The 22,606-nt window shown below is 33.7% G+C and overlaps 2 protein-coding genes across 3 annotated transcripts; both read right to left on the reverse strand.

The window, feature by feature from the left end:
• Nucleotides 1-623: 623 nt before the first annotated feature.
• LOC113774958 (myb-related protein 306) lies at nt 624-2,418 on the reverse strand. The gene is made up of 3 exons (XM_027319629.1): nt 2,076-2,418; nt 1,852-1,981; nt 624-1,573 (listed from the first exon to the last, which is right to left on the reverse strand). Exons 1-3 carry the CDS (start codon nt 2,206-2,208, stop codon nt 880-882), a joined length of 957 nt encoding a protein of 318 aa, XP_027175430.1. The 5' UTR covers nt 2,209-2,418; the 3' UTR covers nt 624-879.
• Nucleotides 2,419-7,006: 4,588 nt separating this feature from the next.
• On the reverse strand, nt 7,007-20,697 carry LOC113776268 (FH protein interacting protein FIP2). 2 transcript variants are annotated; one of them, XM_027321387.1, is made up of 12 exons: nt 20,541-20,697; nt 20,287-20,396; nt 18,932-19,066; nt 18,292-18,444; nt 17,849-17,932; nt 17,475-17,521; nt 17,203-17,276; nt 14,840-14,898; nt 10,784-10,843; nt 9,295-9,375; nt 7,364-7,444; nt 7,007-7,272 (listed from the first exon to the last, which is right to left on the reverse strand). In XM_027321387.1, exons 1-11 carry the CDS (start codon nt 20,593-20,595, stop codon nt 7,391-7,393), a joined length of 912 nt encoding a protein of 303 aa, XP_027177188.1. In that variant the 5' UTR covers nt 20,596-20,697; the 3' UTR covers nt 7,007-7,272; nt 7,364-7,390. The 2 variants fall into 2 exon arrangements, with proteins under 2 accessions (XP_027177188.1, XP_027177187.1); XM_027321386.1 differs by having other exon boundaries at nt 7,007-7,444; nt 20,541-20,696.
• Nucleotides 20,698-22,606: the final 1,909 nt, after the last annotated feature.

Here is a 22,606-nt window from a genome sequence, read left to right on the forward strand (position 1 = left end):
TTGTTTTACCATAGATTATCACCAGTGTATAGTATTTTGAGCGGTAATTTTGAAACTGTACAAACTACAATGATCAGTTTTTTGCTTAAACTGAGAGGTTTCTTCGTACCAAAGAAAAAATAAAATATTATTATGGCAGGATTAACATCATTCGAAGAAGAGAAAAGTTCTACGCTGAGGAAAAATTATTTGTGACCTATACATATAAAAAAGTATTATAGATGTACAATAGAATCATACTTACAGTTCCTCTTTAACTTCTTGCATGCTCTTTGAATGTTTTTTCAGGTCAAATGACAAGGATATATAATAGGCAAAGTACATAATCGAACTAAAGTAAATTTTATATACGCTGATAATATATATACTATCATGATTGGATATACAAAATTTGGATTATAAATTTAAATTCAACTTAGTTATCATGTATTAAATTGTGATAGTGCATACATTGTCAGTGTATAATAAATTTAATCCATAGAATTGTGTAAGAAGTTCAAAGGGTATGTGGATATCATTACTTTACAACTAATGTGAGCAAACGTAATTATTTAGTAGAGAGATATGAAAACGCTTAGAATTCATTTTAAAGTTTCTTTATTTTATAGATAACTAAATAGGAGTTACTCTTATAAATGTAATATACATTTTCTACTACATCTGTACTCTCTTCTGAAAAAAAAAATAATAAATTGTAGCAACCGGAAAGTAAGGAAATGGACGACAAACAAAACTATTTCCTTCCAACAACTGAGATTCGACTTTTCCGAAATCCTAATTAAAAACATTCAAATACACTTGATTTTTCCATTGGAAAATTTTTTTCCTGGAAAATTTGATCAGACATGGTCAATATATAAGAAAAAGGTAGACTAATCTTCAGAATATTGATGGGATTTCCATCACTCCTTCAACTTGAGCAGCAGCTTCATCCAAGAGCCAATTTTCAAGAAATGACAAAGGAGGATTATTTTCCAGCTTTGGCTTTTGTTCATAAGCATGATGATCACTTGACATGATGATCTTCTCCTCATTTCCACTGGTCTCAGAACCCTTTTGAGTAGAATCATCAGAAGATGATTTTTCCCAAGCCAGCCCACTCAGGTTGTCAAATGACAAAATGGACTCAATTTCATCTTTTGGCACCATACTACTATTACCTGCCTCTTGATCATCCTGAGTTACAGGCCTACAGCATTTAACAGAAATAGAAGCCACTGAATCTCCTGTTGCACGGGTTTTGTCACCTCCTGTTGGCGAATTAGTGATGTTATTTGACCTTGGAGAAGATTTCATCCATCCTTCTAAAAGCCTGGAAATGTTTTCTGCACTTGAGGCATATACTGTGGTGTTCTGGTTTAGCTTTAGAGCTGCAGAAGTATTATTATGCTTTCCATCGTCACAAAACGCCTTTGAAACCAACTGATTGATTGTCGCTGTGCTTGAATCCGATAAGATTTGGGGATCAGAACCTGCTTGAAATCTTTTGATCTTCTTCTTCAGATGAGTATTCCAATAATTCTTTATATCATTATCTGTTCGCTGTGGAAGATAGGAGGCGATGGCTGCCCATCTGTACAATGAAAAGTATACAGTCATGCAATATCTCATGCCTTTTCTTCCTATAAAGACAACTTGGTAATGGTGGAAAACGAATATAAGATAGAGGAAGAGAGTATTATGCATAGAAATAATACGATCTTTAGTTTAGACTTGTAAGTTAAACGGATAATTATGCCGATAGAGAGGTCCTAAATCATGCTAGGCTCAAGAGAGTACGTCCTAGAAACAAAGGTACTACTAAAAAACTTGGTTTAATTAAAATTACAGAAGGATGAATGAAAAAAGTACTTGTTTCCCAGTAAAGCTTGAAGATGGATTATCATTCCTTCTTCATGGGGAGTGAAGTTGCCCCTTTTGATCCCAGGCCTCAAGTAATTGGTCCATCTAAGCCTGCAACTTTTGCTGCATCTCAGCAGCCCTTATAGCAAATAAAGCAACTATATAAATTTAGTGGAAAATTTGAGCTAAAACATGAAGAAGAACTAGACTGATTGATTGTGGTTAACTGTTACCAGTGTTAGTCGGTACTGATCTCCAATTTCCAGGACCATGTTCTTGGATGTAAGATACCAAGATGATGTCTTCTTCAGGGGTCCATGGACCTTTCTTGATGCCAACTTTGTCACAGCAAGGAGGTCTTCCCATATCCCTCTTATCTCTCTTTCTTTCTTTCTTTCTTTCTCTCTTCCTCTATCTCTCTCTTTTATGCATGTGGGGTGTCTCTGTGTGTGTTTGTGTGTGTAAATTTGCTTGGAGGGGTGACTTTTGTTAAAGCCTCAAACAGGCTGACTTGATGATGAACATGTGAAAGTTTAATAAAAGGGGACTAAAGTTAGGAAAAGAAGGCTTTTATTCATCCATTGCTAGTCAGTCATCTGGCATTTCCTATAGGGATTTGTAGTACTTGAATTTAAAGTTTAAGTCAATGTGCCAGCCCAAAGTCAGATGAGAAGTTGAATGTTTTTCTTCTTTCTCAGCAGGTCACGGATAAGAGTGACGACGCAAAGTCTTACTATTTTTGTGACAGTCTGGCTCAAAATTGGAAATTAATTAATTAGATATGGATGCATTTTAGTAAAATAACTCGAGATATACCTGAGTAGGTCTAAATTCGCAACGGATCTTCTGTCCCACACCCTATGCCACTCTTTGTCTCATTTTTTATTATATTGCTATTTCTCATACATAAATATCATGTTTTAGTTCTTTTTTGTTTCCTTAAGACCCAATAACTATTAATTGAGTAATACACAAAATTTAACAAACTCAAAAAATCAAAATGCATAAAAAATGAGATTTTTTATGAATTTTTTGCTATATTTTTTAATTTTCTATTATATATTGCTTTTTTAAAACTGCTGTATTTATTTTTTACTCAATTAACAGTTATTGAATCTTAAGGAAACAAAAAAGAACTTAAACATGATGTTTATGTAGGAAAAATAACAATATAATAAAAAATGAGACAGAAAGTGACACAGGGTGTGGGACAGAAGATCCGTTGCTGTCTAAATTTTATTAGCTTGAAATCTAATTCTATTAATAAGGCAAAAAAATCGCAACGGATCTTCTGTCTCACACCCTATGCCATTCTCTGTCCCATTTTTTATTATATTGCTATTTCTCCTACATAAACACCATGTTTTAATTCTTTTTTTGTTTTCTTAAGATCCAATAACTATTAATTGAATAAAAAATAAATACAACAGTTTCAAAAAAGTAATATATAATAGAAAATTAAAAAATACAGCAGAAAATTCATTAAAAAATCTCATTTTTTATGCATTTTGATTTTTTGACTTTGTTAAATTTTATATATTATTCAGTTAATAATTATTGGATCTTAAGGAAACAAAAAAGAACTAAAATATGGTGTTTATGTAGGAGAAATAGCAATATAATAAAAAATGAGACAGAGAATGACACAGGGAATATGGGACAGAAGATCCGTTTCGAAAAAAAATTGGGCAAAATTTGTTATACAGTTCTCAAATTGGCTGACTGCCCCATTTAATGGCTACCATATATTAAAAACGGTTTAACATGGTGGCTCCTGTTTTGTCTCCAACACAACATTTGTTTGGATAAAATAGTTTCACGGTTTAGTGTTTGATGCACTTTTAGTGTAAAAAATTCAAGCGTCAAGAATCTAAACTGGCTAGTGTCAAAAATGATTTACTCTAACAATATAGGAAGCATTTATCCAAAATTTATAGCCATGATCACTAGCAATCAATTTTAACTTTTTCTCTTGAGGCTGTACATTGCGACTTTCTTTCTTTCTTTCTTTCTTTTTAGGGAGGGGGGGGGGGGGGGGAATGAATTTTATGTTTCTAATGACTAAAAACATAGTCAACTGCTACAAATTATTCAGAATATTGTAAGAACTGGGGTTAGAAGAATAGAACAGATTTGGAAGGTCGGACACTTGTAAATCCTTGAAACAACAATCCCATGCCGACCATATTTATTTACACAGCCTGTGGCACACAACTCTTAACTGCATTCCACCTCCTCTTCACCATCTTAAAGGGTGCTTGAATGTCCAATTGGTAAGGTTAGTGGCTTGATTTGAGACCAATAAACCACTTCCCCACCTTATTAAACGCTAAAAGCCCAAAATGAAGGGAAAGATAAAATGTAAGGACAAAAAAAAGGACCTATGGATGTGATTCACCTTATGAATGATAATCATGGTTGGCTTGAAGATATTACTTTTTCCTTACTAGGGGTCAATTAAAGTCAAAGCATTATCCATCAAAGACTTTTCTTGTAGAAATTTGGCAAATTGGATGTAACTTTTGATCAAAAGATCAAATTAGGCGAACTGCTGTTTAAGTGATTGTATTATGTGTGTCAAAACTTTGTATCATATACAAGAATAATGCAACTTTTGAAGCTACCATTACATATAGACCAATAATGCACAAGAATTGTTCAACCAGGGTGTGATATAGGTGAATTATGATTGAAATTTTAGGGTAGCATAATTTGTCCTGAAAGCACAAGATTTAACGAGAAGTTTTATACTCTCTCCGTCTCATTCATTTTTCACTAAATTCCTTTAAAATTTGAATTTACCTTAATTCTCAACTCTTTGGTCTGAAAAATTTTACATTTTGGAAGTTAGGTAAGTTATATTTGTCATTTTATGAGTTTTAATCAGGTTTCTATTTCCTTTTATTGCAAGATTTATTTGTTTATGTATTATTGCCAAGTAATGCATAAAAGAGACGGGAAACATGTATATGCCTGAACGTAATCGCAAGGATCATAGCATATTTTCTTATTCAACAAAAATTTACAGTAATTTCTTTTGACTTACCTTTTGCATGAATTAAGCATTCTTGATAGACATGATTGCACACATTCTTCACCTGTTCTTGATATTATTTTAAAGTCATTTCTCAAAATAGCCATTTTCAAAAGATAAATGCCATTCCTATTTTAAAGGAAAGGGGCGAGATAAATTGCTTACCCCACGAATTTTCTTTTTTTTTTAATAAGTCCAAAGTCTTAAACCTGAGTTCTCTCACTTCCACTCCCTCCCCTCGCTTACCCCACGAGTTGAGTACATAACACTCGTCACCGATGTTTTACATACAAGAAATTATCTTTTAAGATATGAAATATGATACATAGAACAACAACATTTTAGGTATAATGCTATAAAACAATATAAATATGTATAAGAAAAAACTGTTATTAATTATTAAAATGTGGATTTACAAGTTAATGTTTCACCTTCGTATACTGATAGGTAGTTGTAAAAAGCTCATGGACACTTTGTGAAGTTTCAATTTTTCCCAGCTATTAATACCTAACTTAGTTGTCCAGCCTTTTTGCTCAAGATCACAATTTCCTTCAAATCTAAAATCAAATGAACTCTGAAAGAATGTATATGAAATGAGCTTTATGGACTATACCATGGGCTTCAAGAATTAGAGGTTCTAGATTTTAGTCCAGATAGTACTATGTTGCCAAAAACTAATCCAGATAATGCAATCCCAACGGAACCTAATTCAATGACTCTAAACCTCCCTTCTTTCCATCATTTAAATGTCAAAACCCTAAAGCCATTTTTGACAGTCAACCAAAACAACGGCAGCCAAGGGATTTTTCTGGCTATAGTCGCAAGCTAGAGTTGGATCTAACCAACTTAATGGAGAATTCATTTGACAAAAAAAAAATAATAATACTGGAGAATTCAGATTGACTTAGGAAAGATTTGAAAACCTCACTAACTGGTAATTTAGCACTTATCTTGCATCAATCTAATGGCTAATCTCCCCATCAAATTACCTTAAAACCTCTATAAATTAATATTCTTGAGACCATACAAATTCTATTAATTTAAAGAGATATTAATTAATCGATAAATTAATAATTTATTAACTTATTGAGTGTACTTAAAATTCTATCTAAGGAATATAAGCCAATCCATATCTGCTTCATTTATAAATATAATTTAATTCTATCAATATCTTCAATTATGTTGTAATTGATAACACTTTCCTGTTATCAAGATGTCAAAAAGATTTAGGAATACTAAATGATAGATATCAAAAAGATAGATGCCAATATGCACGTGGAATGTTTTCTTTTATACTTACACACATAATGCTTTACGTTAGATTTAAGTTTAAGAAAAGAACAAACAACAATCAACTCATATTTTAGAAAAATATAATATGTAATTTTAGTAAATTATTTATTTATTATATGAACCGGACCAAAGGACTATATAAAGTTTTCCGAAAATTTATTATTTTATTTTTTATCAAAATTATTAATTTAGCTCGTTAGCCCAAATTGGGTCTAGGAAAAAATATTATTTAATAAAGGTTATTAATTTATCCTGTATTATTTTATGGAGGTTTTACTGTACCTTGAAAGAAGCAACTGATCTTTACAAATCTTTTATTGCCATATCCTTCTCAGTTCATAGTTATTAGATCTTAAGGAAATAAAAAAGAATTAAAACATGATGTTTTTGAAGAATAAATAGTAATATAATAAAAAATGGGACAGAGAGTGGCACAAGAAGTGATACAAAAGATCTATTGCATTTGTTATGCAACATCCAACTAAAATTAAGTTTATCAGATGCCTTGATTGTGTCAACTAATTTCTTACCAAATCTAATCCTTAACCTACTACAGGTTCTATGTTAACAAGTCGGGTCACAATAAATCACCACTAATCCATGCACCTCCGGGTTCAATTCAATGAGATTACCAGTTTACCACCTCAAAATTCGAATAGGATGCTAATAGCTGAGACCATATATCATAGTCCTTAAGCCATTACCAGAGTTCAGTGCACATAGTACGCAGTGCACTCTCAGCTTAAGAACTTTGGTACACGGCATTTGTTCGAATGGAAAAAAGGCATAGATTCCTCTTCTTATTTTTTTACCCTTCCTTCTACTTTGGAAACAGCAGACGAGAACATATTCTCATATAGGAAGAAAAAGAAATGTTATGGAACAAGTACCAAGCACCAGACGGCCTTCTGCATGATACTGAAACTTTGACAATCTCTAAAACAGTTTGCTGAGACTCCTCATAAATGGAAAACGTTTTCGCACATATTTTGATCAAGTAATAAATCAAGCACAACTAAGGGCATCGTATGGTTGCTGTACAAATAGATAAGCTAGGATCCTTATGTCTCTACTTCCATTTCCAACATCCGCCAGTAAAGATCCTGGATTGGCAAATTAAAATAACACAGAAATAGATATATATATATATATATATATATATATATATTACATATAGCCGGACGGATGCCTTACATGCCCACCATGTTGTACATCTGTTCATCACCTGATTGCTCCCAGCAAATTGGCACCATCAAGCTTTGCACCTTCCAATTGCTGTGAGCATCAAGATAGTTAATTCAGTCAAATAAGATATACATATTCCATAGTGGATGAAGCAGTGAGCTAGTAAATGTTCATAGGAACTAGCTGAATCAAGAAGTTAATAAATATTAACAAGCAAAACAAATTTGTCTATGATGTTCATCCTGTGACAAACTGCACTAAATTCCTGTTACAACAAGCCTTGTAGCTTTATTCGAAAAAGCTCTTTTCCCGAAATGATGTTTTATTTGGTGCAAGCACTTGAGGGGAGGGGAAGAGGTGGGATTCAGAGTGAGAGCAATTCCAGATGCTCAGAATCTGTCTAACAAAATGTAGACTACATTATGTGTTCATGTGGGGTCTCTGTGTGCATTTGTGCATGCATATGTTGCATCTGTGTGCGCGCGCATGTGTGCAAGAGAGTGAGAGAGAGAGAGAGAGAAGCGAATAGGGGCATAATGTATAATCAAAGAATGATACAATGCAGCTCCGGCTTTTCCTTTTTGGAAACCAAAATAGCTTAGCATCTGACAATAATGATCTAAACAATGACTTGTTTGTCAGAACACATTACTAACTTCATCAATGCATGACTGAAATGATTTTGATTGTATTTAATTTCTTTTCTTGCAAGACAACATCTTGACAATTGCAAAGCTTAAAACTGCTGAAAAGAAAATTAAATGACCAGCTTACACAATCTCAAGTTCTTTTCCATGATATCAAATAAACAGAATATAACCACTAAAATGACAAGAAAATGGCGGCTTCCAATGTCTACATTCTTTGAGCCTAGCTTACATTAAAAAAATGAAAAATAAAATACATAAACTTTGAGCAAAACTTCAAAACAGCTTTGTTGCCTCATATGAAGACAAACCAGAAAAATAGCTGGAAAGGGTCGTTCAACATCCTATTTATTATGAACAAGTTCCATTTGGAGTAAGAAGCAAGCATCTTTCCAGAGCAGGATAGGTTTTCCCTTCCCCCACTTTTTTGAACTCTCTGTCCCATTGAAACTGTCATGCTTTTATTCTCAGTTGTCCCAAAATTCTGGTACCTACCCAAAATAGCAAACAACTTAAATCTGACTCCCTCATTTACCCCTCATATAGTTGGCCAAAAAGGTTCCATTTCATACCATGGGACCGTGCAATCTTCTCAATAAGTTCAGCATAGATGCATGTTAAGTACATTTCTGTAGAAGCACAATACAGATTGGGATGGAGGAGTTTTTTTTTATATATAAATTTTGGTTGTCATCTTCTTTTCATTTTTCCATCTCTTTGGAGAACAGAGAGGAAGGGTAAAACAACAGGGACAATAGAAGTGTTTGCAACCAGCACCAAGATGGTAAAGTCCAAATATTATGTCATACAATAGCCTGAACTAATCGAGACCCTGCTCCCTCATCATTTTGGAAGATCCAATAGTTCTTATTCTAAGCAATGCAAGTTGGAATTGTAAAATATGTTGTACTACTTCACGAATATTCATTTGTCCTTTTACATAAGAATATTTTGCAATAGCAACACAATTTCAGATTTGAATCTTAAGCCTTTTCAGTAGTTTTGCTTTTATATTTTTCCCATGCAGGAATAAAAGCTTTTAAAAGAACAAAAAATTGACCCAAAATCCCCTCCCTCTCCCCCTCAAGAAACTAACACCACACACCAGAGAGAACTAAAGCTAGCATATCAAACACAAATAATCTCCATGTACTCCAATACAGATACACTATGAATGAAGGATAAAAATACTATATTGAAAAGACTGGCAACAGCTTTGTTATGGTAGGTACCTACATTCGCTTTATAAACATGAGTTAAAAAGAAGGAAATGCATGGACAACTTTTACTTACTGTCTCACGAAGATTCACATGCCGAAGATAAGCTCTCTGGAGATTGGCACCCTTCAAATTGGCATTAGTTAACTTTGCACCCTGGATGGAGGAGAATAGAGGGGCTGAGTTAGAGGTAACCCAAGTAGCTAGACAAAAGAAACAAAGAGACAAAAAAGAATGTGGATACAATCACCAGTGGCTCTGAATGTGCAACAATCAAACATCACTATTGAAGTTTAAAATCAAATACACCAATTTATAGATATCTGGATGTCCAATTGATAGCATTGTAAGGCCACACAAATTAAGAGGCAGCAGGCACTATAATCTTGCATCTCATAAGAAATAGCACTTGGGCAACAAGTTTCATAAGAGTACAGGACGTTCAGTTGGGTAAACCAGCATATAATTCAGCAACCAGGAACATGCTTCAAGTGCACAACTAGAAAGAAAATGCAAAAGCAATACTACCGGTGAAATTATAGCAGCCCATTTTTTCTCATTCATTCCTTTCTGTTCCTTGTCAATAGACAGTAGATTATAAAAGTAAAATAATGTACAATATCGAAAATGATCAGAAAAAAGGCTGTATTACAATGGCGATAAAAGTTATTTGATGCAAAAACTTATCAAGGTCTGATGGCTGCTAAGTGACCTCACCCACTGCCAAGTGATATCTTTTATATGATTTGGGTAATAAGAACTGATGCTGGTATTCTAAAGCCCAAACAAGGAGAGCACCAGGTTCCAATGACAATACACTCCTCAAAATGGAACAATGCTTAATAACCGTCTCCCACCACTAATAACACAGGGCAGTCCAATGAATAACAGAAGAACAACACTACATATAATTTCAAAATTATACAACCAATGACATGATGAGAATATTCCTCTTCTTTAATCATCAAAAATTGCTTAGTGGAAAAGGGGAAAGCATACGAGGGCTGAGCTAAGACCCTATTTTCCTGCAATGCTCAACGAGAGATGCACATTATGGAATAATTCTTTCTGGCACCCAGTTGTTAAGTTCATGCAAAAGCTCTACGAAAATGATTTGAGACCTACTATCAATTTGTCATATGTAAAAGATGATAAAGAAACGAACTGTCCTCCAGGCTGCCCACTTTGTCCCACCCAAACTACTAGTATATTAATTCAATCCTCACCTAAAAACATGTGCCAAGACAAACAGAAAAGTCCAATTTAAAGACTGAAGTACAAAACTACTAACAATAAATAACCTACTTCAAACTAGTATTTAGATAGTATACATAATGAAGTGTAGAATATCCATTTAAAACCAAGATCATGTAATTGAAGACAACAAATACCATTCTCAACTTATAATGAAATCACTAAACCCAACTTCAGACACTCACTAACCCTGGAAGCACACAAATAAACAATCTGTACATTCATATGAAAATTGCCAAATAATTAAAAAAGAAAGAAAGAAAATTGGTACTCTTATAAGCATTGACAAACAACAAAAGGCACCACTTACCTTTAGATTGGCTCCTTCCAGATTAGCTCCTTCCAAGTTAGCATTTGTAAGATCAGCCGTCTGACAATTTAAAGCAAGCAAAGTCGAGAAGCAAGTTTAGCAAAAGATGGGAAACAAGAAAAGGGCAAGTCCACATAAAAGAGAAACCAATGTGCTGTTCAATTTTTCCATTATATCCCCTTTCCTTGCTTGGACAACTATGATAACCAGCGGTGTCGACTTTTCTATCCATCATGAGATCCTTTTGTACAATATACACACACATAACTTACAATTATTTTGCACATCCCCAATTGGTCTTTGTCTCCAAAATATGTTCATTTTAAGGGTTACTGTGAATATTGCTTTTTAATTAAAAAAGAAACTAGAAATACATTGAGTTTGTTTGGATAGAGAGAATTTGGAAAAAAAAAATTTTGCCTCACAAATCCCAATCACCTTTTTATCTTCCCAATCACCTTTTTATCTCACACACATCACATCACAAAAAGTGCTACAGTAAATATCTCAAATAAATCATCCAAATAAACTCTTATCCAAACAAACTCATTGATGTTCTCAACTGGCTTCCCAAAGAATAGAAGTCGATGTCCTAATAATTGACTTTAAAGTTGACTTTTTCTCAATCTCCTTCAAAGTCGATATTCAAGAAATCAGCTACTGTACTAAGATTACATATCTTCTTCCTTCCCTTTACTCAAAATACTCCAAATTTCTCCTTCCTCAGACCCACTGCAATTTCCCCCTCAATTTCTTCTCTATTTCCCTTCTTGTTCCTCAATTGAGAATTAATTACCTCTGGCCTCCTTTCACTTTAAAGGCAATACCACTGATCAGACAACAACAACAACCACTCTCCAAAAACTCCCAATACTCTTTTACATATTACCTAAGCCATATTACTTGTAAGTACCAATGAAGGGGTGATTATGATTAGAAGCTCTCATTATCAATATTATACCTTCTCAGGCTTCAATTTGTTAGTCTTGTATGTCTGGATCACACCAATTTGTCTCTCTCTTATTACAGCCCTTGTGTTCACAAACATTTTCAAGAAAACTAGTTTGCCCAGCCCAAAATGTGAAGGACAGGAAAGTAGTCGCAATGATTTCATCAAGAAAACATTCAGAACAAGCAAATATTGGGAACAAACACAGACAAAATCAACTTTAAATTCTATTTTCAAAATCGACTTATGTATCCTTGGAAGTAATTTCAAAACAGCAATACTATTTAAATTTTGAATAAGAAAGCCAATCTTTGATAAATAACCCTTGTTCCAGATAATGTATTTCCATTTATACATGTTTTTATTAAAAAAATCTTAAAATTCTAGGCATTAAAAGAAAAAAGGCAATTAAGATTTTGAAACTTATTAGCCAAAGTGGCACAAATATTCAATGCAAGGTTTCATGATGTGAAATGATAAACTGCCTCCCTAGCATCCCATTCAATATGGAATACCAGTTGGAAAATTTTTAAGAATTTGGTGGTTAATTTACATGCACTACGAAGAAAGTCAATTCACCAATTAGAGATGCCTTCCCTAGAATCGACTTCCTGGGGACGTCCAAACATATCCCAGACTCCACTTGAATAAAAGTCAAATATCCAATTCAACATTGATGTTCTTTTAATATCTAATAGGGCAAAGTGCACAAGATGGCCAGTTTAAACTTCTTCATATGTCTCATTTTAGTTTCTCAATTACTTTTAGACTCAATTTGATCATTTTTTGTTTGTTTAATATTTTCACCCATTCCATACATATCTCCACTAAGTTCAAAAAAAAAAAACACTCATGTGAGTTGCTTGGACTCAATTTGATCATTTAACTTTTGTATGTTTATTCCACCGCATATCTCCACTAAGTTTAATATAAAGTACCTCATGTGAGTTGCACAATTTCTTTCAGAGGTATTGTATTTTTATCAGTTCAATGGATTTCTTCTTTTGTTCTTATTCCTATTTTTTATTTTTCCGATTCTTCTTTCTTCCCCTTCTTATTTCTCCTCCCATAAATCCTAGCACATTTTGCAACTCAAAATAAAGATGGACAGCCACCAAACACCACCACCACTTATTCCATCTTCCAATTAACCTCACATTCTCTACTAATTTTTGGACGTTGACATCATTTACATTTAGTGATAAAATTAACAGAAACAACCTTGTAGTGTTCAAATGAAACATGAAGGCAGTGGCACCACTACCCATGCAGCTCATCTCTGTTTCTAATCCCACCAAACAGATGCAAGTACTTTCCTCTCAACATCATAAAGCTAACTCAAACCTAGAATCAATCCTCCATCTACCAAAATATCGAATGAATTCATGCTCCAAAATCCAAAAATTCCTAGATTCCTGTTACAAGTTAAGCAATTGCAAATATCCTAAAATATATGCGCACTTCTGTTTAAATGTATCAATGTATCAAAACGTATGGATTGATATACAAAACTGACACTCCAAATTCCAGTTGATTTCAGAAGATTGCTAAGAATAAAGGACAAACTTCTAAATTTTTATGTTTTAAACGAAGAACAATCTACCACCATTTAAGCAATTACCCAGGTTCTTGATAAAAAAAATATTGAGGTTTTAGCATAATGACAAATGATAAGCAAGGGCAATATATAGTGTCAAACAAGTCATTTTGTTGTCCTCAAGTTGTTTGACTGTAACAGGATTTGCCTAATAAGTGAAACTTTAGATTAAAAGCACTTACGACATGCATATTCAACAAATGCTACATATCTTCTAAAAGCTAATTTGCAAGGTACAATTTAAAAAGTATCTTGAAAATGGACTTCCATCAATGAGAAGCTAAGTCCAATAGGGCCAAAGGCACTTTAAGGTTTTCCTTTTCTTTAAATTATTTATGCAAAAATAGCCTTTGGTTACAAATACAACACTTAGAAGAACCCGGTCCAAACACAAAATCAATAGTTATTTGTCCTAAATAAAATGTTCTAGATTTATTCAAGTTTTATCACAATTACAACAAAATACCAATATGCTCTCAAAAGCTTTGGTTTCATCATGCTGGACAGAAAAGTTTCTACATACAAATTCCATCACTACATCATAGTTTGCATGAAAAACTCATTAAAGATTAAAATGCTATAAAGTTCTCAAAGTTACAATTAGCCATTGTCCCAAAATTTTAGCAGCATTATTTAGAATGAACCTCAGGCAAAGTAGAAGCTAAAACCTTCATGAAACTTCTCTTGTGAAAGTGGACGTACAATAACGGTCTGAAGTATTTGTTCAGCATTTTGCTAAGCATTTAGTACTACATCTTGACAACTTTAACTGAATTAGTTCATCAATATTGTGGGACTGTCACCTTTCTATGAATGTGCAGCTATTCTGTGACTTAACATTTAAATACCTGAGTTCAGATTTCAAGTCAGCCATAGCAAGCAGAGAGAGCAAAGAGGGGTATAACATTAAGTATGAAATCTTTCAGATTAACCTCCACAAGTTTTCCTCCAGGATGTAATCTTCAGCAGTTCCAGCTATCTATCCCAATTTACTGGACGAATTTGATTTCATATTCACTCAAACTATCCATTTCCCTTTAGGGGAAACACAGGTAAGTAATCTTACCCTCACTCTAATCCATTTTGTTTAAATCACAATACTATGTTAACATGCCATAAAAAACTATTTTCCCAAAGATGACATTACACAGTTGCAAACTTTAAATTTTATCTCATCCATGTTATGCTTAATGCCCTTAGAAAACATTGTATTCCTTTACCATAAATTTCAAAGATCAAAGCAATGCAATATGTGCGAGGCACAACAAATCTTCATGTATATTGTGCATCACTGCATGTGTGTGAAACATAATTTATTGTAATACAACAGCTGCAAAGAATTCCGAAGGAAGAGGAACGGCAAATGGGAATTTTATTTCATGAAAATGTGCTTGACAGATGCACTGAGGCAAATGGCAAATTTGTTTCATGAAAATATGTTTGACAGATGCACTGAGGAAACAAGAAAACATGAATGAGAGCAGTCCAGTTAAACTTGAGAATATTTCACCTGTAAGTGCGCTGATCGCAGATCTGCCCCACAAAAGCTACAATCTACCAAGCATGCATCTGCAAGAATGATCATAAATAATATAAAAATGATGCTTTACTTAGATGCAGTTACAAAGGCAGACAAACAAAAAGAAGATAGTTATGTAATCAACCAAGGGTTCAAGGAATTCTAAAAGTAAAAGATTTTCACGATATTCTAAGCATCCCTTAAAGATTAACACCTAATTGGCAGCAAAAATACATCCTTTAAGTGTCCTTAAGTTTCAATGTGGTTTTATTTTCTTAGGTTTAAAACTTTCTACAATTTTAGGTCTTAAGGGGTATTTTGGTGAGAAATTTTCTGGATGGCCACCAAACTTTTGGAATCATTGAGTTTTGATCAATGAACTATTAAAAGTCTGGTTTTGACCACTGAACTATCTAAAGTTTAGATTTCAGGGCATTCCGTCAAATTTAAACATTAAATATGACAGATCTGACTGCTGGCACTATTCACAAGACAAAAGGGGCATAGTTAACGACTAAATCTGACGAAATGACCCGAAATCTAAACTTTAGATAGTTCAATGCCAAAACCAGACTTTTAAAAGTTCAGTGGCCAAACTCGAGGATTCCAAAAGTTCAATGGCCATCCGAATAATTTGCTCTATTTTGGTCTTATACTTGTTCTCAGGAAATTTCCAGCAACTATGCCATTTTGTCTTTTTTTTTTTTTGTTATTTATTATACTAGGTAACTAGATGGGGTAGTAAATGTTAGAGAAGCTCTACAACTAGCTTGCTTTCCTACTTAGAACAGAAACTAGGAGTTCTATTTCTTTCTATAAAAGTTTATAGCTTAAAAATACGTGTTCCTGTGACATTCTAGGTAGAGAGATGAATGAATAATGAATTAAATTTTTTCTTTAGCAGTTGCTTTGTTCTGTTTTCCCTCTTTCCGCCCACAACAGTTCAGGGGTACTCTTCACAACCCTGCAACAGCCCCAAGATCCTCCCATTCTTCAACTAGCACTAATAGGCAAGATCTTTCCTATCTTGTCCACTAGCATTATAAGTGTAAGACCTATTTCCATGTGGAAATAAAGCAGGCCATAGGTCAAGTATAATGCAATTTAACCATGCTTGTTTTATTCAATTAAACACTAACAGAAAGAGAGAGAATCAAAGTTTAATGAAACTGTAGCCTACTAGCAAGTTGAAAAAAGCATCCTAACTGAATGAACTGTTATAAGAACTGTTTCTCATAATGTCTGAAATGACATCATTTCCTCGTCATGTTCTGATTTCCAAGTAACCAGTCAGTCAACAAGACACAAATGCTAAAATAGCATCTACTTGTAACTTCTTTCTCCCTCAAAATATCTCATTTCCCTTTTTCAATCATAGTGAACATACATGTGGCTGCACTCAAATTCACTTTTACGTTCATACTCTACTTTCTTTCTTTCTTTGCTTCTTGTAAATGTATTTGATACATTACCTTCATCTCCTCTGTTAAGCAAACAGCTAATATCTCTTAAGGTTTCCTGTTTATTTTCTTTCTTTTGCTTAAACAGCTAGCCACCATTCCTTCATTCTATCTTATTATTTTGAAACTAGCAAAGATCAACTGCAGTGAGAAGAGGGGGAATAAAAAAGATAAGCAAAACTTTAAATGATGAGGACCTTTACCATGACCATATTCATGAACAGCAAGGTTGCCTCAAATGCAGATCTCTAGGGTTCATAAAATGAGGACCTTTAGATTTTTTAGATCACACAGTTGCTATGCTTAGACTTCTTATATTAGACAATTGCTCAAAGATCCAAAAGATATCGTACATGGAGGATAGACTCCTTTGATCACAAAATTTCTAAGACAACACAGATTTCTAGTGCAAATATTTTTGTTTAAAGTAACCAGAATACTTTTTGCCAATAACTTATCTACATATTGCAGCTGCTTTGGTTGGTGGCTTGTGAAGTTATAATTGTTGAGGACCTATGTTATGGCCCAGACTGCATCAGAAAGAATATTGCAGTCCCCTCCCTAAGTTCAAATTATTAGCAAAAGAAAAACATCATATCATCATGTCAGATTGCTTGTTACATCATACAAGTCATATCCTTTGTATGCGCTAAAAGTAAAAGAGGCTTCGCTTATAAGAATGGGCATATTATGTTACTTATCTACCAGTTGCCAGAAAGACTATATCGACTAATGATTGCAAGAGTGCCAGGAATCCCATGTACGTTATGTCATCAGTGGTGCCTTCCAAGGAAGGAACACCAAGTCTACAACAGTTATTGAGAAACATGGTGACAGGATTTGTTAAAGAAGGTATTTATATCCTGTAATTGCAAACAAGAAGCAACAAATTACCTTGTAAGTTTGCACTCTGAAGATTGGCACCTGCTAATAAAGCTCCACGAAGGTTGGCTCCAGTAAATTCGCATCTTCCCTAGGCAAAACAAGATTTTTCTCAGGTATGTCAAAATACATAAATGTACTTGAAAGGATAAAGAATAGACACAAACTGACGGCAGACACTTTACTTAGAACCTCAAATAAATGTTCAGAAAATTATTCTACTTAGTCATATACCCAAAGAAAACAAAAAAATGATGCAAAGAAAATCAACATGAAAACCTTACTCACGCAAAGTTGCATTGTGAAAAATGGAAGCCTCAGCATCCACATCCTGTAATAAAGATGAAAAATATTACCTGTAGTATAGGAAACAAAAATTCACATAAGGAGTATAAAGCAATCAGAAAATAATCGTCTCTGACAAACAGAACCTTAAAACCCATATGACCAACATTTTTACTAAGAAACAACAAAACGATCTAAAGACCAAATCATAAAGGTAAAAAAGCAATTCAGAATCTTAAGAGTCCAATTTTTTACATGTGATATAAATAAAAAACTTTAATTTACAGGATAAACATAAACATGTATTTGATGAACAGTAAATTCTAGAAGGCAAAAGCCAATATGAGTGGGAGAAGAGAAAAAGAATGCTTACCCTGAATTTTGCACAGTGGAGATTTGCACGTGAAAAGAATACATTTTTAAGACATGCATAGCCGAAGTCCACATATGACAGGTCCTGAAAACATCAAAGACCCAGCATCCCCAACCCAGGAGACCACAATCATAAACTAGAAATGAAAAATGAAGCATACTCTGGATGCTTGAAAAAGTCAGAGGTAAGACATCTAGAATAAATGAAGGTAGGACATAATTACAACTAATAGTCAGAGGTCCTTGAAAAAGTTATGCTGGATGCTTAATGCATTACAAACTTTTCCAGGCATTTTTCTTCATGTTCCCTTTAATTCAATCATTTACATCTAGAAAATATTTCTATGGTAAACCTATTAATCTTACCGATCAATAAGATTATACTACAGATGAAATACACATTACATTACAACGAGCAGGTATACAAGAGTTGCAAATTCTTACCAGCTTAGAAAGATCGAGACCAGAAAGATTAACTCCTCGGAATCTAACTCTCTCGGACTGTATGCATTTGATTATATCAATGCGAGTCAATTCCGTACCCAATTCCTCCTCCTCCTTCTTACTTAGAGCAATTTTAATTCCATCTATCAGTCCCTGTAGTTAATCATATGACAGAGGAGATAAGAGCATCTTCTTCAGAGGATGAAGTTATCCATAACAGCATGTTTACCAGTTGAAAAACATAGAATCAGATGTTAATTGATATTCAAGTACGAAGTTCCAATGAAAGAGAGTCAGACAGACAGACAGAGAAGTTCCGACACAAATTTGCCATACATTTAGAGGGAATAGAGCAATCAATTTTGTTCTAGCGATTTTGTTCTAGCGTGAGAGGAGATGATTTAGAAACCTAAAAATTCAAAGCACAGGAACTGATTTCTAAATACACAGATAGAAAACAACTTCTAAACCTAACGCACCAAAATATTTTCCAAAAGGTATCAAATAGTACAGCCAGAAACGTAGAGAAAGGCAGAGGAAACAAGAACTTTATCTTTCTGCATTCAAAAGGCAATGCAGACACAAATGGTATGTAAGTTGTTCTCCATCAAACAAGCAAATTAATCCAACAATGACTCACAAGAAGTTGGTAATATTCCGCCTCTCGCAAAAGCTCTAAATATTCAGAATCTTTCAGCATTGGGACAGCACCATCCCTCAACCAATTCAAAATATGCCGAAAATGTTTTCCATCCCTATCCACAAAAACATATCCCTGCAGCACATTGAGTGAAAGAAAATAGTTTAAACTTAAGTTACCAAAAGAAGAAGCTTCTACTCTTTTGACTCCAGCCCAAAGATTAAAAAGAATTCTCTGCTGTTAATTTCTATTAGATAGTTCCCAAATTGAACTATCAAGGGCTTTAGTAAGTCATAACACTAAAGAAACAACAACTTAATTCATAACATAACAGATGAGTTCATAACTACAATACATGGGGGAAAAAATGGAACTAGCTTTGACAGTCATGCCTTCAGAATGTGGAACATCGTGTGCAACTGTATTTATAGTACCAATGGTGAAGCCAGGACTTTGGCTCAGTGGGGGCAAGATTGTACACTTAAAATGGAATTAAAAAAATATTTGGCTTCTTGTTCCACTTCCTATAATTTTTCTCATTCAAATGGTAATTAAATGTAGCTTAATTAATAGCTTTGAAATAATTGGACAGTAGAAGAGATACCTAAAAGAAATAAATTGGCTGTTTAGAGATGACTAGTTTCCAAATTATAGGGGGGCAAGTTCAAGAGATAAGGGCATGTTTTAAAATTAAGGGTGGGCAATAGTGAGAGAAACCTAAAATTTTATAAAGTTTTCAAGCATATTTTGTGATTTTTGCAAAGTGGAGGGGGCAATTGCCCACCCTCACACCAAGGTGGCTCCATAACTGTATCTGTAAGTGGCTAGAACGAAAACTGGGGTAAAAAATAATCTCGTCCCTAGAGAAAATTCCATTTGTGGTGTGACTTCTAAGCCATAAAAAATGGCTAGATACAAATTTACTTACTGCACATATTATCCAATCAAGTATTCATCTAAAACAGCTTCAAACACAGCAAAGAATGATAAACTTCCTAGAGCAATCTCATAGACCATCGGATCCCACCGAATCCAAGAGCAGGGTGATAGGGCTTGCAACTAGTATAAAGCAAAAAGAAACAAAATTCCTATCTCCTTAAATCCCAAAAAAACAAGATCCACAATACCATTTTCCACAATATGAGGAGTTTCCAACCTAAGCCCAAAAATTCTCACTCCAGACTATCAACAAATCACTAATATCTTTCCTCCTTTGCTTCAAGACAAGCAAATCACTGTACTAAGAGCACATCAATTAAATTACTAAGAGCAGAAGAAAATAGATAATTGAATACACCGAAAAAAAATCTACAGCTTCAAATTGGTCCTAATGAAGAAATGCTAATAAAATATACCTTGTCGGATTCATGGCTTAGAGTATGCCGACCGCTGAACATTGCAGCGAGCATCGAATCCGGCTCGCGGTGAGTTAATGTATCCACAGTAGTGCAAAATTTCTTCCCTCCTACAATTAAATATGTAAATAAAAAAACAAAATTCAGAATTAGGGCTCGCTTGCTCCCAAGATTGATCAAGTAATTTGGCTGATACATAAATAAATATATACATTTATTTATTATATCTAGATGGAAAATGAGGAAGAACTTACCGATGTTGAGGCGGATAATGGAGGAAAAGCCGCCATTGGAGGAAATGGAATTCATGATTCAATCATTCAGTTCTGAGCATCTTTGCTGAGAGGAAAACCGGTGGGGTATTTGTATCGCTAGCAAGAGTGACGTGAGAAGCACGTGCGTTAGAAGCAAGTGGGTGTAGTGTAGCAAAAGAAGTAGGGGGAATTTGGTCCAACGGCTGCGAGCTGACCGGTCATATGGATTGACTGGTGACTGACTGCTTCGGTCGGCAGGTCAACCGTTTCGCTACTTTTGCCTGTTTTTGACTGTTTGTGAAAATGAAAATTCACTCTAACTTCAAAAATTAAAGGAAAACTACCCACAATTTTTTTTTCCTTTGGTTGTGTTCATAAAACCTAATGCTGCTATTTGGATATTTGTTTGGTATAGTTCTAGCTCATGGTAATTGCCTGAGCCACGTGGCTTAAAATGGGGTCAATTGATGCCACTTAATTTTTAAAAATTATATATTATGTATATGTTTTTTTTCCTTTGGTTGTGTTCATAAAACCTAATGCTGCTATTTGGATATTTGTTTGGCATAGTTCTAGCTCATGGTAATTGCCTGAGCCACGTGGCTTAAAATGGGGTCAATTGATGCCACTTAATTTTTAAAAATTATATATTATGTATATGTACTAAACCAAGAATCGAAATGAATATGTACTAAACCAATAATTGGAAGAAATATTCTTAAGAATAATTCATGCACATATAATAAGGTAAAGGTTCCCTATAGTAGGCTATAAATGATATATAAAATGTAAAAGAGATTACTGTAATAATGGTATTGAGTGTGATTGAACCCCAAAAAATAGTGCAAAATACCCCGGTATTTTTATAGCAATTAGTTTTTTTTGCTCGACACATATAAGATGGAGATCTTAGCCAAAAAAAAAAAAGAATAAGAAGCATAAATACAACATAACAACAAATGCAGGCTAAACAATTTTAAAGTTGAAACCTAAGATAATTAAGACAAGATTTGCTCAACTCCTAAATGATCTCTTCAAAGTTGAAACTCCAACACTCATAATCAAAAAATATGAATTGTTAACAAACAAAATTTGAGATGGTAAAATATGATATTTTTTTCTCAAATCACTTATTTTTTTCTATTTCAAGTATGACATAGATCCTAATAGTTAGAACATGACAAAAATCTAGCATTAGAGGTTCTTAAAGAATTCAATTTTCTGCTTCCATCACGGCGTGCAACATATCATTTTCTGTACCATTCTCTGTCCCATTTTTATTATATTACTATTTCTCCTTCATAAATATCATATTTTAGTTCTTTTTTGTTTTCTTAAAATCTAATAACTACTAACTGAATAAAAAATAAAAACAATAGTTTTAAAAATATATATAATAAAAAATAAAAATACAGCAGAAAATACAATAGTCCTTTTTTATTTCCTTAAGATCCAATAACTTAAAAATACCCGCAACGTTACTCAAATAATTAACTCTTATGTCAATATACAATTGATGAAAATGTTGATTTGATACATTTGATACATCTAACTAAAGTAAAAGAAAAATTCATAGTACCTTACATATATTGTAGAATTTTTCATGTAACAATTATTTTGGCTACTTGCCAAAAAAAAGTATTTTTTTTTTTTGGCTTGGATGCAAAGTTCCCATTGTCTCAAAAGAGGCTGCTAACTGCAATGAATAACACCTCTCATGTAGTCAATCCAAATGCAATGTATCTAAATTTTAATAAAATCTGGTAGAACAACGAATCTGACTGTACAAGTCTTGATATCTAAAACTCTGCTAGTGAAGCGGTAGTATTCATATTGACATCTAATGGGTGCATAAACTATAGTTTTTGTTACCTTTTTGTTAGCATACAGAAGTAACATAGTAATAACTTCATCTTCATGTATGAATGTAGTTAACCTCGAGAATTTACATGTATAAATTGACCGTCAACGTGCCATAGAATTAGTTTTCAAGAAATATGTTGATATCAAGAAAATCTTTCAACCTTTAACATTGCATTCTAAAATAGGAGCACATTTGACACTTG

This window comes from Coffea eugenioides, chromosome 6, assembly GCF_003713205.1.
Source record: "Coffea eugenioides isolate CCC68of chromosome 6, Ceug_1.0, whole genome shotgun sequence".
NCBI classification, from domain to species: Eukaryota; Viridiplantae; Streptophyta; class Magnoliopsida; order Gentianales; family Rubiaceae; genus Coffea; species Coffea eugenioides.